This window comes from Camelus ferus, chromosome 32 (genome assembly GCF_009834535.1).
Source record: "Camelus ferus isolate YT-003-E chromosome 32, BCGSAC_Cfer_1.0, whole genome shotgun sequence".
NCBI lineage: Eukaryota > Metazoa > Chordata > Mammalia > Artiodactyla > Camelidae > Camelus > Camelus ferus.
This window is the reverse complement of record NC_045727.1, coordinates 22,100,435-22,118,697: the sequence shown is the minus strand read 5'-3', so window position 1 is coordinate 22,118,697 and position 18,263 is coordinate 22,100,435. Positions and strand designations below refer to the sequence as shown.

Sequence of the window (18,263 nt, the reverse complement as noted above, 5' to 3'; positions counted from 1 at the left end):
AAGGTCTCAGGATACAATATCAACATAGAAATATCAGATTCTGTAGTCTTTTTTTTTTTGGTAAATTCTTGATATTTTATGTACACAATTATGTCATCTGTGAATAAAAAGTTTCTTTCTCCCTCCTGGCAAAAAAGATACTGTGTTTAAAGTTTAGGAAAAAAAATTACCCAGGAGTTTTAGAACCTTGACTAAATCAGTTTAAAGGCAACATTGTAGAAACGCTCAATTGAGCATTGTCTTGGTAATTTATGTCCTCTCAAGAAAAAGGAAGATGACTGGGAGAGCCCGAGCGAGAGCACGAGGAAGGGCCCGTGGTCAGGAGACGGTGCAGCACGTGGGCGCCACTGCGGTGAGTGCGGGTCGCTTTTCTAGCTACAGAAGGCCTTCTTGAGAGCAAACCGTCGTGAGGCCTGTTAGCGTCGGCTGTCACAGTTAAAAAACTGCCCTGTGAAGGAGACAGGAACTGAACAAGGAAGATCACGTTCTATGCCTGAGGGTTTTGGAAGCTGGTTCTCAGTTAAATTGGTGACCTTTGAAGAAATTCCTTTATGAGAATAAAATACTTGATTACTAATTTAGGTCAGTTTTGGTTGAATGCCTTAGACTTGTTTAAGACTAGTTACTTCCTCTGATGTCTGTGACCTCTTGACATAGAAGGGACACTGTTCTCTGTTCGCACGTGACTGCAGAGCCAGCAGCCTGGTCACGTCCAGCCTGGACCTCAGCCGCCACCGGCAGAAGGGGAGCTGGCCGGCCGCGGACGGCAGAGGGGAGCCGTGGGAGCGACAGCCAAGTCACAAGGTGAAGGGAGAGTGAAAGATGTCGTGTGTACATTTGTGACATTGGGCACGGGACAGGAAGCACCGCTCCTCAGTGAGAGAGAGAGGTCCAGCCGTCCCTTGAGGTGTAGTGGGACCTCTCTGTGCAGCCTGCTGCTACCGGGGGCAGAAGGGGCGTGCAGGGAGTGAGTACCCCGGAGCCCCGCGCTGGCTGTCACAAAGCAATTAAATTCTAAACTTACTGTTAATTTGCTCGCTATGCATTAGTAAGCCATTTTAGAACATTCTCTTGGTATCTTTAGTGATTTCATCAAAGCTCTTGAACATTTGTAACTTTGATTTATAAAAAGTTTTTACATGTCTTGGTTCATCCTGTTTTCTCAGCTGCAAGTTGGCGTTGTGAGAGCCAGTAGAGTTAAAACACCAGTTCTGATTCCCAAAATTGTGCTTTTTACTGCATTGTTGCAGAAATGAATTATTTGGATGCTTGGTTTGAGGGTCTCCAAAAGTTATTAAGTTTGGTTTTGGTATAGGAAAAAACTGACCTGTATGCCTTTACAGGAAATTAATGTAGTAATATTGGCTTTTATGCCCTGGGGTGGGTATGGGAAATGGGCTATTCAGTAAAATAGCGTTGAGACAAATGGAAAACTAGCAGACAAAGCTGGGTCCTTGCTTGTTGCCTCGCACTGAGTTTCCATGTACTCCAAATATTTGGTCATAACCAACGACACCAGAAAATTAGAGGAAAACATGGCTGAATCTGAAGTAAACTTTGACACAGTCTGAAGTGAACTGTGACAGGTACTGTCAGTGTCAGAAGACAGCCTGGAAACTTACTGACCTGATGGAGGAGTGTCTCTGGCATGCTGAGTGCTGTGAATCTGTGATGCTCCCAAGCTGGTGGGAAAATGGACAGAGGAAATGGCAGTGCGTTGAAAACCACAAAGGCCACTGAGAATGGTAGCCTTATCGTTACATTTAAATTAAACTGGAACATTTGTTTTCTATTTATTCTTCATTTTACTTTCTGCCAATGTTGGCAACTGTAGAGCCGGAACTTGTGCTCTCTGTAGGGCTGTTCAGTTGTACTGACCTTTGGATACATTTTGTAACGTGTGCATCATTACACTCTCGTTAGCAGTTCATTCATGGGAGTGCACCCAGACGCCGGGTGAGTACAGGACTTGTGTGAGGGTGTTACCTACAGGCAATACCCCCCAACTGGAAACAACCACTGAGAGGTGAAACCTGTGCTTTAACAGTAGAGTATCAGTTAGCCATTTTCAAGAATGCAAAAAACCGCTTGCAATGAAAACGAGTTGTAAAACAGAATTACTTTTGTATTTTTAGTAAATACATGTATGTGTATGTACGTATTTTCTGTATAGAAAGTTTTTAGGAAAAATGCATCCATTAATAGTGTTTCATTTGAAGGCTCAGTTGGAAGACAGAAGGTCTTTTGTTACTTACTTCATATATCTAATTACATATCTTACTCTTGTGGTACTACAAGCTGTTTTATTTTTTAAGGTGCCTGATGACAAGTCATTCTGGGCATTAATCTTTTATTTATAGGATTTTATCCAGTCATCTTCCCTAGATGCCTCAGTTCTTTTTTTTTTAATTACCTATCTAATCCAAAAAGTGAACAGTGGGATACAGTCTATCCTGTTTAAATGTATCATAGTAAGCTACAAAAGATTCTAATGATAGAAACTTGAACTTGCATGAGTTTCAAAATACAACCAAGTAAGAATTCCGTATCCAGCATTATAGCAGGCTAGGTAGTCTCCAACTACATACCTTAATGTACTAGATTTTAAAATATCTTTTTAAAAAATTCATTTGATCTGGCAAGAGAGTTGGAGAATCTTCAGAGGTCAGAAATGATGAGAACAAATCCAGAAGGGGAGTCAAGTGCTAAAACCAGTGACTCGCCAAGAAGCACCTCAAATCACTTGCTTTTGTTTTTCCCACCGGGTTTATTGGGAGATAATTGATGTGTATCACTGGGTAAGTTTAAGGTAATGCAGCATGATGGTTTGATTTACAGATACTGTGGAATGACTACCTCACTAGGTTCAGCAAACACCATCTTCTGATAAAGATACAGTTGAAAGGAAACAGGAAAAGGGATTTCTCCTTGTGATGAGAACTCTTAGGATTTGCTCTCTTGACAAACATCCCATACAGCCTACAGTTGTGTTAGCTATAGGCCTCATGTTGTACATTATATCCCTCGTGCTGCTCTGTCTTACAACTGGAAGTTTCACGTCTGGACCACTTTCCTCCAGTTTCCCCTCTCCTACCCTCTGCCTCCGGTAACAAGTCTGATCTCTGTTTCTGTGGGTCTGGTTTCGGTTTCTGTTTTGAGATTACCCATATAAGTGAGATCATAGAGTATTTGTCTTTCTCTAACTGATTTCATTTAGCATAATGCTTTCAGGGTCCATCTATGCTGTTGTGAGTGGTAAGCCTTCCTCAGTTTTTATGGCTGCATAATGCTTCATTGTATATGTGCACAACTTTTTTATGCATTCATCTATCAATGAACACTTAAATTGTTTCCAGGTCCTGGCTATTGTAAATAATGCTGCTACCAACTTGGAGGTGCAGGTATCTTTTTGAGTTAATATTTTTGTTTCCCTTGGGTACATTGCCAGAAGTAGAATTGCTGGATCATGTGGTGGTCCTGTGTTTAATTTTTTGAGTGGCTGCACCAATTTAAAATCCCACCAGCAGAGCACAAGGATTCTTTTCTCCACATCCCTGCCAGCATTTGTTATCACTTGTCTCTGATGATGGTCGTTCTAACAGGTGATACCTCTTTGTGGATTTAATTTCCATTTCCCTAATGACTAGTGATGTTGAGCATCTTTTCATGTACCTGTAGGTCTTTCGTGTATCTTCTTTGGAGAAATGTCAATTCAGATCTTTTGTCCGTTTCTAAAATTGGCTTATTTGGTTTTTTGCTGTTGAGTTGTATGAATTCTTCATATATTTTAGCTGTTAACCCCTTATCAGATAGAAGGTTTGCAAATATTTTTCTCATTCTGTAGGTTGTCTTTTCATGTTGATGGTGGTTTCTTCTCTTGTACAGAAGCTTTTTAGTTTGTAGTCCCACCTGTTTATTTTTGATTTTGTTGTTTGTGCTTTAGGTGTCACATTTTTTAAAATAATCATTACCGAGATCCATGTCAAGGAGCTTTTTTCCCCGATGTTTTGTTCTAGGAGTTTAATAGTTTCAGGCCTTACATTTAAGTCTTTAATCCATTTGTAGTTAGTTTTTGTGAGTGGTGTAAGATACGGCTCCAGTTTCATTCTTTTACATGTGAATAGCCAATTATCCTACGACCATTTGAGACTGTAATGTTTTCCCATGGAGTATTTTTTGCTTCTTTGTCAAATATTCATTGACCGTATACGCTTGAGTTTATTTCTGGGCTCTTGATTGTGTTCCATTGGTCTGTGTGGCTTTTTTGTGCCAGTGCCACACTGTTCTAATGACTATAGTGGAACAGTATATTTTGAAGTTAGGAAGTGTGATGCCTCCTGCTTTGTTCTTCACTTCAGTCCTGTTGAAGCTTAGACTATTTGACATGTTTAGCTGTGTTCAGCATATTCAGAATTTCATTGAATGAAATATAACTGTACGAAAAGATATGCTGAAGCTGCTTTAAAAACATTTCCTTATTTCAGCTTTAAAATGCAAATAAAATGGCAGGAAATACCGAAATCTAAATATTCTCTGTATTGATCTTCACTAAAAATTCTTAACAGTTATTCATGAATTTAATTCTATGAAACTCAGTTCCCTATCTGTAAAAAGTACCTGCCTTTATAGGTAAGGGTAGGATTAAGTAACCCTCAGGTGACAAGGCCCTGTTTTACCACCTTTCACTGCTCTTAGAAGTGTTATATCTGAGAAGTGCTTGTTACAGCAAATGTTCAAATGTTTTAGAAATTTAAATAACGACTCTAACAGATTATCATTAATGAGACATTGCTTAGGACCTTGAATTTTCACTCTGTTAGGGGTGTGGATACGTTGAAGGACTTAAATAGAACAGTAGCAAGAACTGGTCTGTGTTTTTAATAAGTCACTCTGGCAGCTGGAATTAGCAAGGTTTCCAGTTGTATCCATTTTGAAATCTGTCATCTTTCTAGATTGACAGTTAATCAAGCTTTGACTGAAATATAATAGCGGTATTATACGTAGCAAGGGGAACAGATTTCATTGTTGTTTACATTCAGAAACTTGCAATCAGGTTTTGGTAGCCAGAATTTAATTTTTTCAAGAGAATCTCAAATTTTTCAGGGCAAAATTCAAATCAAGGCTTTATGACCTGTTGTTGCTGTCAGCTTGGATTCAGTTTACCTGACCTTTGTTAGTGTGGTTAATCCATGTGTTACTTAAACTGAAGGTCTTTGGGATACAAAGTTTGCCAAGGGAGACAAATGGAAACAGTTACACATTTAAAGGACTTCTAAGCAGAGCCCGTGAAAATCGGGAGGCGCAGGAATCAACATATTTAGTGTACCTTTAAAGAGCTTTATCAACGGCGGTCTCATTTAAAACACTACATGCCTGTAAAGTTTATCATCAGTTTTTCAGGAGAAGAAATTGAAGCTCATACTAGAATAACTTGTTTCCAAGGTGTACCGGGAACTGATATATTTAGCTTAAGCTACATTACTTCTCCAGTGAAGTCCAGAAGCTGGCACTTCTGGGCTAGTTTGGACATTTGTGGTCAGAAGAGAACTGGGCTCTTTTGTCTTTTTGTTGTCTCCTCCGAGTCCGTGACCTCTGCCATTAAGACTCAGGTTTTGTTCAGAATGTGTGCTTGAGCTCCCTCCTGCCATCACATCCAGATTCCAGGTGGGACTGGCAGCTAGGGGCGGGGAGCACGTAACAGCCAGCTAGTGACTCCAGAGGTGCCTTCCCAGAAGTGTCGCCCGGTTAATTCCTGCATCAGCCTCTTAGGCCATCCTCACCTGCCAGGAAGGTGGAAATTCTAGCCTATTAGGCATGTTACTCCCAAAATAAACTTTTTAAAGAAGAATGGAAGATTGGTTATTGGGTAGTCAGCAGGCTCTGCCACACAAGGAGAAAGCTAGGATGTAACACTTGCTTACAAAACCCACGTCATGCTATTGATACGAGATGCTTAACTTTCCACAGACTAAAGGACTTAATAATTTAGAGTATTTTAAGCACAGTTTTTGCAACTAAGCATGAACTGGTAGTTAACTATCCCAGTAGATGTGTTTCATGGCCCAGGATATACATGGGCCCATCCCATCTATTCTGCTAGTTCTTGAGGGACTTAGTGAGGAAGTGACATTTTAGACTTAACATTTTCTGTTTCAGGCTGCACATTTAAATCGCATGAATTACCAGTTCCTATTGCTATAATTACGTCATAAAATTGTGGAAAATGCTGTTGTTAAGGCCCGTAGGTGGTAATCAGGCCTACAGTACAGAAAAATAATCACCCAGTCGACAAGCATGCTCCCAAGTTCTTGAACCCTTCCAGTAGTCACGATGTTGTAAAGGTGTGTGTGTCTTGTCAGGGAGCTGGGTTTGCCCGGCGCAGTGACGAGAAAGGCCTTCATGGAAAAGGCTGCAGCTGAGAAGTGACTCTCTCCTCTGGCTGGCGGGTCCCTGAAACGTCTGATGGGATGCTCCCCATGGTTGTCAGCCCCTCAGTAGCCGTTGGGTCCAGGCAGTGCACCGCTTTGGAAATTGTCATCCTGCATTTCACGCTTCATACTCCTTAGGTGTGTAACTTTTTATTATTTACTTATTTTTATTTTAAAGAACTCCAGATATCCGCCGGATTTCAGGAATTATCTCTGTCAGAGAGAGGGGGTCGCCGTAGAGACTTCCACGATCTTGGTGTCAATACAAGGCAGAACCTGGATCATGTTAAAGAATCAAAAACAGGTGGGTTAATTATTAACTATGGTTTCATGAGATGGCTTTCCAAGTACACAGGACAGTGAACTGAAGCACTTTTAATTTAGGTATTTGTTCATGTGATGCATTACTGGGGTGAAAAAGCACATTTGGGCAAAGATTCTGCATGGCTGGCTTTTCTGCTTTCCTCTCCCTTTGGGTTTTGAAATCGGTTATAGATGCCTTCGGCTTCACTGAAAGGTTTTACTGTGCACTGCGTAGATCACTTGTTTCTTTTAAAGCTTTTTGCTGTGAAGAGATTTTGTTGGTTCTCTTGTAAGTTACTTAGCCTAGGGAGGGTTTATTTCTAAGTGTATGCTTTTAGTAATTTAACGAAGTGGGCTGGTAGTCCCCAGGTCAGATGTCTGAGAACTTTCATGTTGTCTGCTGCTCTGAGCCCATTTACAGAGCTGTCTGCCTTGTCGTGGTAGGGAAGATTTCAAGAAAGAATAAACTTGATTGTTTGCTAATTGCAAAGTGACTTCCCTTTACAGGTTCTTCAGGCATTATAGTAAGGCTGAGCACTAACCATTTTCGACTGACATCCCGCCCACAGTGGGCCTTGTATCAGTACCATGTTGACTATAACCCACTGATGGAAGCCAGAAGACTCCGCTCAGCTCTTCTTTTTCAACACGAAGATTTAATTGGAAGGTGTCATGCTTTTGATGGAACGATACTATTTTTACCTAAAAGACTACAGCACAAGGTTATTTCAGGTGTCGGGCTGGGGGAAGGGGGGATGGGTATTTCCCCCTCAGAGCAAAGCTGCCTCAGCCTGGGGCAGCTCTCAGAGCCCAGGGTCTCCTGTCTGCTGCGTGTGTGGCGTGCCCGCAGGGCCCTTGGGCACTTTTGCAGCGTTCTGAGGGCCACCTGAGTAACTTCATGATTACAGTTAAGTGATAATGAGGCACTCAGTCACTCTCTTCTAATAGCCATTCTTTTTTTTTTCCTAATTTAAAACTTTTCTGTACTTCTCATTGTTGCCTTATTAAGCAGGCATTATGTGATTGGGCTTATTTTAATAATTAAAATTTGGTTTTCCACTGCCTTGGCTCAGGTTACTGAAGTTTTTAGTCAGACCCGAAATGGAGAGCACGTGAGAATAACAATTACCTTAACAAATGAACTCCCACCGACATCACCAACTTGTTTGCAGTTCTATAATATTATTTTTAGGAGGTATGTTAGTATTTTTAAAAACATTTTATTAAGAATTTTTAAAACATACTCAAAAGTTGAAAGACATGTACTATTAAGTACTTGTATACTTATTACCTAGATTTTACAATGGTTGGATCGTTGGGCCACTCTGAGTTTTAATTGTTTTTAGGTGTGGTGTGCTGATATAAACCTCATTTATTTGCTGTTTAAGCAAGTGTTACGTCTTTGACTTCCCTGTTCGTGTTGACATTAGGGCCTTTAAATCACATTTGAGCTTATGTTAAGAACCATGTTCTCTCAGGAGCTTATCACCAGCTTTGCTTTCCTTCTCGCCTACTGTGGACACCTGTTCAGGAAACAGGACAGGATTTAGGTCTGTTCAGATTTATTTGCTCCGTCATAGGACACATACTGCATGCTCTGTAATTTACTTTCATTGTGGATACTATATTTTCCAAATCCAGAATTTAGAACATGTACTTGATGAAGACCCCCCCCCCATCCCCCTGCTCAGTGGGAAGCAGTCTGGATGAGGCTGAAGTTGACAGGAATGGTACTGAAACATGATCCTTGGATTTCTGATTTACCTTTTTAAGTTGGGCATAAGATACCTGCCACTGGTGATAGGATATCTGTTTTGGTGGATACTTATTTAAATTAGTGTAATGGAAGATTTATTTTTCTGTAGATGACGGGTTGGCAAACTACTTTTTGCAAAGGACCAGATAGTAAACATTTTAGGTTTTGTGTCTGAGCTCTTTAGCTCTGCCGTTGAAATACAGAAGCAGTCAGTGTATATGAATGAAAGATCATGACTGTGTTCCAATTAAGCTTTACTGGGGAACACTGAAATTTGAATTCCATATGATTCATACATCATTGATTAATCTTTTGGTTTTTTTCTTGACTGTTAAAAAATGTAAAAACAAAAAAGAGTAGCTCCCAGGCCGTACAGAAAACAGGTAGGCTGGATTTGGCCCACCTACAAGCTGTAGTTTGCCAACCCCTGCTCTAAACAATATGCCGCTCTGATTGTAGTGTTAGAGATAGTTAACCAATGTTCACTATCCTGACCTTTCAAATTCTAGGCTTTTGAAGATCATGAATTTGCAACAAATTGGACGGAATTATTACAACCCAAGTGACCCAATTGATATTCCAAATCATAGGTTTGTATGAAGTGGGAAGTTTCTATTCCTTTCTCACAACTTTGAAAGTGATGCCCTATTTTAAATTGATCAAATTTTCTGTGTCTGTTAATGGTACCCATCACATTAGGTGAATGTTTAACTCGGCTTAAATAATAAAGGATACATCTCAGAATACTTGGATTTTAAAAGTCATGTGATCCTCATCCTTCACTGGGGAAGCATAGAGAGTTGTCCTACACGAAGTTTGTATTTGCTCTTAGGGAACAAAATTCATCAGCTGATGGCTGCTTCAGAAGTTACTCTGGTGTCTCAAGACTGCTGCTCACGTGGCTAGACTTCTTACTTTAGGTGCTTTCCGTTAGGCTGGCAGTTTTTTCAAGTCTTAGGTCAATATAAAGAACAGTTTAATGAAGTGTCGATTTCAAATGAAACCTAGAAAAGTATTATAATATAAAATAGCATTCATTGTTGAAGATCTTAAAATGATAAGTCTTCATCTGGGACCGTGTAAAACCTAGAAAAAAATAAATTTACTCATACTTGTACTTTCGGATCCAGTTACTAAAGGTGAAAACCAAAACTTGATACGTGCAAAACATGTTTGGACATTCCTAGAGGTTACTTCATGGCTCTCGCTCTGTTTGACAGGTTGGTGATTTGGCCTGGCTTCACTACCTCTATTCTTCAGTATGAAAATAACATCATGCTTTGCACTGATGTCAGCCATAAAGTCCTTCGAAGTGAAACTGTTCTGGATTTCATGTTCAACTTGTATCATCAAACCGAAGAACATAAGTTTCAAGAACAAGTTTCTAAAGAACTGATAGGTCTAATTGTTCTGACCAAGTAAGATGTTCAGTGATGTAAATTCACAGTGTCACGAGTCTTAAGCTGTTGCTGCTTTCCAGTCCTGTAATGTGAGACAGAAAGAAAGTGGGCTTAAGTTCAGTGACAGCGGCACAGAGGTGGGGGGAGGGTGCTTACAACCTTTCTCAAGAACACGAGTTTTGGGGGAATATTCTCATCTGAAAAGGACACATATCCATCCAATGACTTCTACCCTTTGTAGTTCGATTTTATTTTCTAATAGTAACTTAGTTGCTTCCCCATCCATTTAGCATAGTCTTTAAGAAATTATTTTCCTTTCCTCTTTCTGTAATATTATATATTACCAAGTGATTTGAAATTATATTTTTTAGAGAATGCATACCATCTAGCCTCTCTTTTTTATTTAATAGTAATTCTACACGTTTTAATCAAATACCAATAAACCTCACCTGGTCCATAGGTATAACAATAAAACATACAGAGTGGATGATATTGACTGGGACCAGAATCCAAAGAGTACCTTTAAGAAAGCCGATGGCTCTGAAGTCAGTTTCTTAGAGTACTACAGGAAGGTAAGGAGTTAATGTTGATTTTTATCTTTTTAATGTTGAAGTGCTTAGACCTTAGGGGAAATCTGAAATATCTGCAGTGAAAAATCTGCAGTGAAAATTCTAATAGGTGTATGTATGGAACAAGTGGCTTTTAAAGCTGTATATAAATGTTCATTAAGGTGGTTACAACATAGCTCATTAGCAAATGAGATGTACTCTGTCCTGGCTCCTTTCCTGCAATAGAATGAGGTTACGTTTGAACTTAAGCATGTGGAGGACAAATAGGATAACAGACAGTAAACAATACTAGTTAACCGCTTACCATACTGCCCCTTACTGCATAACCAACAGTGTTCTTTTTAACTTTATCCGGCAGTGGGAGGCTGAAGATCTTTAAACCCTTAACATCAGTTATGATAAATCTGCATGTATGTTAGCAGTTAGCTTTTGTTTCACATATTGACAGAATTCAGACAGACTTGTTTCATGTAGGTGAGATCAGTTTTTTGGGTGCTTTTCTATCAGCAGTTTTACAAAGATGATTCTAGCTTTTGACACTAAATTGAAAAAGAACCAGAGGCAAATAGTAGCAAGAAAGATGAACTACCAGCCAGAAGAAAATAAAGTGTTTGTATAGGAATGCTTACTAACGTTTCAGTGTTCAGAGTTAAACAGATCTGTCCCCTAGATCCTTAGCAGGTCACATTCCATTTGATGTGCTCCGTTAAAAGTGCAGGAAAAGTGTTTCAAGAAAACACCTCAGTTAAAATCTTATCACTTGTCTTTGAAGTGCTAAAATTTATCTCATTTTTCTACTCTTAGATCATTTCCTTTTTCTAAAAAGTGGAATAAATGAACTATTATGTATTTTTGTGTCAGAAGTATACATCTACTAGAGACCTTTGAAATGTCTTTGTGCTGTTGCCTGACTTTCAGCTGCTCTCCTGTGAATGAGAAGGTCAGGTGCCACTCTGGAGGGAAATGGTTCTCTGAGTGGCCATGTTAAGAACTGGTGTTAATCTGGGCAAAATGAGAATAGGCCAAGGGTCATGTCGTCTCAGCTTGATTTCCCTACTGCTGTTTGCAGCCTCTGAAAATTCCTTGAGGACCCAACCATGTTCAGCTTAGACTGTTCTGGGTGTCAGAAGTTACTGTGAGAAATGAGTTTTAGCAGTTTGCTGTGGTTTATTTTAATAATTACTACCAAGGATGGGAAGAAGTGGTATGTATCAACAGCAGATATAAAAAGGACATCATTTGAAAGTTTGATTTAAACCTGAAGCAAGGTCAGGGAAAATTCTCCCCTTCTCTGGCCAGTATTACGGAGAAAAGGGAACCCTCCTACACTGCTGGTGGGAATGCAGTTTGGTGCAGCCACTGTGGAAAACAGTGTGGAGATTCCTCAAAAAACTAGTAATAGACTTACCATATGACCCAGGAATCCCACTCCTGGGCTTATATCCAGAAGGAACCCTACTTCAGGATGACACCTGCGCCCCAATGTTCATAGCAGCATTATTTACGATAGCCAAGACATGGAAACAGCCTAACTGTCCATCAACAGGTGACTGGATAAAGAAGATGTGGTATATTTATACAATGGAATACTACTCAGCCATAAAAACTGATAACGCCATTTGCAGCAACATGGATGCTCCTGGAGAATGTCATTCTAAGTGAAGTAAGCCAGAAAGAGAAAGAAAAATACCATATGAGATCGCTCATATGTGGAATCTTAAAAAAAGTAAACAAAGCATAAATACAGAACAGAAATAGACTCATAGACATAGAATACAAACTTGTGGTTGCCAAGGGGGTGGGGGGTGGGAAGAGATAGACTGGGATTTGAAAATTGTAGAATAGATAAACAAGATTATACTGTATAGCACAGGGAAATGTACACAGGATCTTATGGTAGCTCACAGAGAAAGGAATGTGACAATGAATATATATATGTTCGTGTATAATTGAAAAATTGTGCTCTGCACTGGAATTTGACACAACATTGTAAAATGATTATAAATCAATAAAAAATGTTAAAAAAAATCTTAATGCCTGCTTATTTCTCCATAAGTGGCCTTTTTTAAATTTTTTCATTTTTTTATTGAAGTACAATTACAGTGTGTCAATCTCTAGTGTACAGTACGGTGTCCTACATATACATACATATACAGTCATACATATATATACATATATTCATTTTCATATTTTTTCCATTAAAAGTTATTGTAAGATACTGAATAGTTCCCTGTGCTATACAAAAGAAACATTTTTAAAATCTGTTTTTATATATAGTGGCTAACATTTGTAAATCTCAAAACTCCCAAATTTATCCCCTCCCACCCTCTTTCCCTGGTAACCATAAGATTGTTTTCTAAGTCTGTTTTGTAGATGAGTTCATAGTGTCCTTTTTTTTTTAGATTCCACCTATGAGTGATATCTTATGGTATTTTTCTTTCTGTTTCTGGCTTCACTTAAAATGACATTCTTCAGGTCCATCCATGTTGCTGCAAATGGCATTATTTTATTTTTATGGCTGAGTAGTATTCCATTGTATAAATATACCACATCTTGTTTATCCAGTCATCTGTCAATGGACATTTAGGCTGTTTCTGTGTCTTGGCTATTGTAAATAGTGCTGTGTGAACAATTGGGGTGCATGTATTTTTTCACATTAGAGTTCCCTCCTGATATATGCCCAGGAGTGGGATTGCTGGATCATATGGTAAGTCTATTTTTAGTGCTTTGGGGAATCTCTCTACTGTTTTCCATAGTGGCTGCACCAAAGTACATTCCCACCAGCAGTGTAGGAGGGTTCCCTTTTCTTCACAGCCTCTCCAGCATTTATCGTTCATGGACTTTTGAATAATGGCCATTCTGACTGGTGTGAGGTGATACCTCATCATAGTTTTGATTTGCATTTCTCTGATGATTAGCGATATTGAGCATTTTTTCATGTCTGTTGGCTGTTTGTATGTCTTCATTGGAGAAAAGCTTGTTTAGGTCTTCTGCCCATTTTTGGATTAAATGGTTTGGTTTTTTTTTTTAACTTGTATGAGCTATTTGTATATTCTGGAAATTAAGCCTTTGTCAGTTGCATCATTTGCAAATACTTTCTCCCATTCCATAGATTGTCGTTTTGTTTTGCTTATGGTTTCCTTTGCTATGCAAAAGCTTATGAGTTTAATTAGGTCCCATTTGTTTATTTTGCTCTTCTATTGCCTGGGTAGACTGCTCTAGGAGAACGTTGCTAAGATTGATGTCAGAGAATGTTTTGCCTATGTTTTTTTCTAGGAGATTTATTGTGTCTTGTCTTATATTTAAGTCTTTATAAGCCATTTTGAGTATATTTTTGTGTGTGGAGTGAGGGAGTGTTCTAACTTTATTGGTTTATATATGCTGCTATCCAGTTTTCACAGCACCACTTGCTGAAGAGACTGTCTTCTCTCTATTGTATATTCTTGCATCCTTTGTTGAAAATTAATTGACTGTAGGCCTGTGGATTTATTTCTGGGCTCTCTATTCTGTTCCATTGATCCATATGTCTGTTTTTATGCCAGTACCATGCTGTTTTGATTACTGGAACTCTGTAGTGTTGTCTTAAGTCTGGGAGGGTTATTACTCCAGCTTCATTCTTTTTCTTCAGTGTTGCTTTGGCAATTCTGGGTCTTTTGTGATTCCATATAAATCTTAGGATCATTTGTTCCAGTTCTGTAAAAAAATGTCCTGAGTAATTTGATAGGGATGGCATTAAATCTGTAGATTGCCTTGGGCAGTATGGCCATTTTAACAATATTGATTCTTCCAATCCAAGAGCATGGGATATCTTTCCATTTCTTTAAGTCTTTAATTTCCTTAACCAGTGTTTTGTAGTTCTCCATGTATAAGTCCTTCACCTCCTTGGTCAGATTTATTCCTAAGTATTTTATTGTTTTGGATGCAATTTCCAAAGAGATTGTTTATTTACTTTCTTTTCCTGTTGTTTCATTGTTAGTATAAAGAAATGCAGCTAATTTTTGTATGTTAATCTTGTATCCTGCTTCCTTGCCGAACTCTTTTACTAGCTCTAGTAGTTTTTGTGTGGAGCTTTTAGAGTTTTCTATATATAGTATCCTGTCATCCGCATGTAATGACAGTTTTACCTTTTCTTTCCAATTTGAATCCCTTTTATTTCTTTTTCTTGCCTGATTGCTGTGGCTAGGACTTCCAGGACTGTGTTGAATAGAAGTGGTGAGAGTGGGCAACCTTGTCTTGTCCCAGATTTTAGTGGGAAGGTTTTCAGTTTTTCACCATTGAGTAATATGCTGGCTGTAGGTTTATCATAAATAGCTTTTATTATGTTGAGATATGTTCCCTTTATACCCACTTTGGTAAGGGTTTTATCATAAATGGGTGTTGAATTTTATCAAATGCTTTTGATTCATCTGTTGAGATCATGTGGGGTTTTTTTTTTTTTGTCCTTTTGTGGATGTCATGTATCAGATGGATTGATTTGTGTATGTTGAACCATTCTTGTGTCCCTGGGATGAATCCAACTTGATCATGGTGTATGATCTTTTTTATGTGCTGTTGGATTGTGTTTGCTAATATTTTGTTGAGGATTTTTACATCTATGTTCATCAGTGATATTGGCCTGTTACTCTCTTTTTTTGGTAGTGTCTTTATCTAGTTTTGGTATCAGGGTGATGTTGGCTTCATAGAATGAGTTTGGGAGTACTCCCTCCTTTTTAGTCTTTTGGAAGGCTTTGAGAAGGACCAGTATGAGTTCTTTGTATGTTTGGTACAATTCTCCAGTGAAGCCATCTGGTCCTGGACTTTTGTTTGCAGGTTTGTTTGGAGGTGTTTTATTGCTAATTCTATTTCATTTCTGGTGATTGATTTGTTCAGTTAGTCAGTTTCTTCTTGATTCCATCTTGGTTGACTGTGTGTTTCCAGAAACTTGTCCATTTCTTCTAGGTTGTCCAGCTTGTTTCCATATAGTTGTTCATAGTATTCTCTTATGATACTTTGTATTTTCTTGGTATTGGTTGTAATTTCTCCATTTTCCTTTCTTGTTTTGTTTATTTGTGCTCTCTCTCTCTTTTCTTCTTGGTGAGCCTGGCCAGAGGTTTGTCAATTTTATTTACTCTTTCAAAAAACCAGCTCATGGTTTGATTGATTTTTTTGTATTTTTTTTCTCTCTGTTTATTTTCTCCCTGATCTTTATTATTTCCTCCTGCTGGCTTTTGGTTTTGTTTGCTCTTCTTTACCTAATTCTTTATTTTTTTGTCACTTTTTTTTAACATTTTTTATTGATTTATAGTCATTTTACAGTGTGTCAAATTCCGGTGTAGGGCACAATTTTTCAGTTATACATGAACATATATATATTCATTGTCACATTTTTTTCTCTGTGAGCTACCATAAGATCTTGTATATATTTCCCTGTGCTAATACAGTATAATCTTGTTTATCTATTCTACAATTTTGAAATCCCAGTCTATCCCTTCCCACCCCCCACCCCCTTGGCAACCACAAGTTTGTATTCTATGTCTATGAGTCTATTTCTGTTTCGTATTTATGCTTTGTTTGTGGGGTTTTGTTTTTATTTTTTTAAGATTCCACATATGAGCAATCTCATATGGTATTTTTCTCTTTCTGACTTAACTTCACTTAGAATGACATTCTCCAGGAGCATCCATGTTGCTGCAAATGGCATTATGTTGTCGGTTTTTATGGCTGAGTAGTATTCCATTGTATAAATATACCACATCTTCTTTATCCAGTCACCTGTTGATGGACATTTAGGCTGTTTCCATGTCTTGGCTATTGTGAATAGTGCTGCTATGAACATTGGGGTGCAACTGTCTAATTCTTTTAGATGGTAGGTTAGATTGTTTATTTGAGACTGTTCTTTTTTGAGAAAGGCCTCTATTGCTGTGAACTTCCCTCTTCATACTGCTTTTGCTACATCTCATAGATTTTGTGTGATTGTGTTTTCATTGTCATTTGTCTCAAAAGTATTTTTTAATTTCTTCTTTGATCTCATCATTGACTCATTGGTTTTTTTAGTAGCATGTTGTTTAATCTCCATGCTGTCATTTTTTTTCTCCTTTGTTTTTCTCTGGTTGAATTCTAGTTTCATGGCATTGTGGTCAGAAAAGATGCTTGAAATAATTTCTGTCTTAAATTTGTTGAGGCTTCTTTTGTGCCTGAGTACATGATCTGTCCTAGAAAATGTTCCATGTACACTTGAAAAGAACATATATTCTATTTTAGGGGGATGTAATGTTCTGAAAATATCAACCAAGTCCTACTGTTCTGTTGCGTCATTTAGTATCTGTTGCATTATTGACTCTTGTCTGGAAGATCTGTCCAATGATGTTAATGGGGTGTTAAAGTCCCCTATGATTGTGCTCCTATTAATTTCTCCCTTTATGTCTGTTAATACTTGCTTTATGTATTTAGATGCTCCTGTATTGGGTGCATATATGTTAACAAGTGTAATATCCTCATCTTGTATTGCTCCTTTAATCATTATACAGCGTCCTTCTTTATCTTTCTTCATGGGCTTTATTTTAAAGTCTGTTTTGTCTGAAATCAATATTGCTGCTCCTGCTTTCTTGTCATTTCCATTTGTATGGAGTATCTTTTTCCATCTTCTCACTTTCAATCTGCGTGTGTCCTTCTCCCTATAAAGTGAGTCTCTTGTATGCAGCATGTTGTAGGTTCTTATTTTATTATCTGGGCTGCCACTCTGTCTTTTGATTGGAGCATTTAGTCCATTGACATTTATGGTAATTATTGATAGATACGTGTTTATTGTTATTTTGAACTTAGTTTTCCAATTGTTTTGGTATTTTCTTTGTTTTTTCTTTTTCTTTTTGTGGTTTGATAAGTTTCCTTTATATTATTATCTTGGTTTCTTTTTGGGTTTTGTGACTCTTATGTGCTTTTTGACTTGTGGTTACCCTTTTTTTTTTAAGTATATTAACCCATTACTATATCTGTTTCCTTTAAACTGATAGTCATATGAGCTCAAACCCATCCTAAAAAGAACAAAAAAAAAACCTCTGTTTTCTTGCTCCCCTCTCCCACCCTTAATGATTTTGATGTCCTGTTTTACATCTTCATGTTTATTCTGTTATAACTCATTGTTGTTATCGCCTTTCCAGTTATGGTTTTCTCTTTTCTATAGCATCCTGCTGCTTTTCTATTTTGAGTAGACCTTTCAGTATTTCTTTCAGCATAGGTTTACAATTGCTGAATTCTTTTAGTTTTTGCTTGTCTGTGAAGTTCTTTCTCCTTCTATTCTAAGGGATAGCCTTGCTGGATAAAGTATCCTAGATTTTAGCTTTTTCTCATTCAGAACTTTGAATATATCTTGCATAAGTGGCCTTGTAAACACTGACATCCTTAAAGGTTCTGCCTCAGGTCCCCTGTTACTGGGATATATTCTAGGTGGTCTCCAGTCTATGCTGAGACTTCAGGTATGATATGTTAACAATTCTCACATTTCTAGCTCTAGCCCTAGACATGTCTAAACTTACTTGTTGTAAATATTTGGATGGCTCAGGGATACCCTGCATGTGACTAGCACTGGACATGTGCCGTCCCCTCACCTGGCCCTGGGGCAGTGCTCTTCATCAGTGCAGGGAATGTCACTTCCACCAAGTCAGGGACTTTGCAGTTTACACAGCCCAGTGCCTAACTAGGCCCTTGGGTACTGGAATGAGCAAATGAATAATGGGTAATTCAGACATTGCTCAGACCTCCGTGCCTCTCTCCCTTACCTGTCCAATTATCTGTCAGAGCCCATCACCCCCCCCCCGAAGTACCTTCATTT

General features: G+C 38.4%; 1 protein-coding gene across 5 annotated transcripts in view; it reads left to right on the top strand.

Annotated features, from left to right (window-relative positions):
* Nucleotides 1–269: 269 nt before the first annotated feature.
* The window catches only part of PIWIL1 (piwi like RNA-mediated gene silencing 1), a 54,445-nt gene continuing 36,451 nt past the window's right edge, over nucleotides 270–18,263 (top strand). For 4 of the 5 annotated variants that reach the window (XM_032471874.1, XM_032471877.1, XM_032471876.1 and 1 more), the window contains exons 1-8: nucleotides 270–352; nucleotides 693–804; nucleotides 6,607–6,732; nucleotides 7,239–7,453; nucleotides 7,805–7,926; nucleotides 8,997–9,077; nucleotides 9,708–9,905; nucleotides 10,348–10,459. In XM_032471874.1, coding sequence (XP_032327765.1) covers nucleotides 275–352; nucleotides 693–804; nucleotides 6,607–6,732; nucleotides 7,239–7,453; nucleotides 7,805–7,926; nucleotides 8,997–9,077; nucleotides 9,708–9,905; nucleotides 10,348–10,459 — 1,044 coding nt within the window. In that variant the 5' untranslated portion in view covers nucleotides 270–274. Of the gene's footprint in view, nucleotides 353–692; nucleotides 805–6,606; nucleotides 6,733–7,147; nucleotides 7,454–7,804; nucleotides 7,927–8,996; nucleotides 9,078–9,707; nucleotides 9,906–10,347; nucleotides 10,460–18,263 lie in introns of those variants that run through there. The other variant, XM_032471878.1, reaches the window with a different exon arrangement.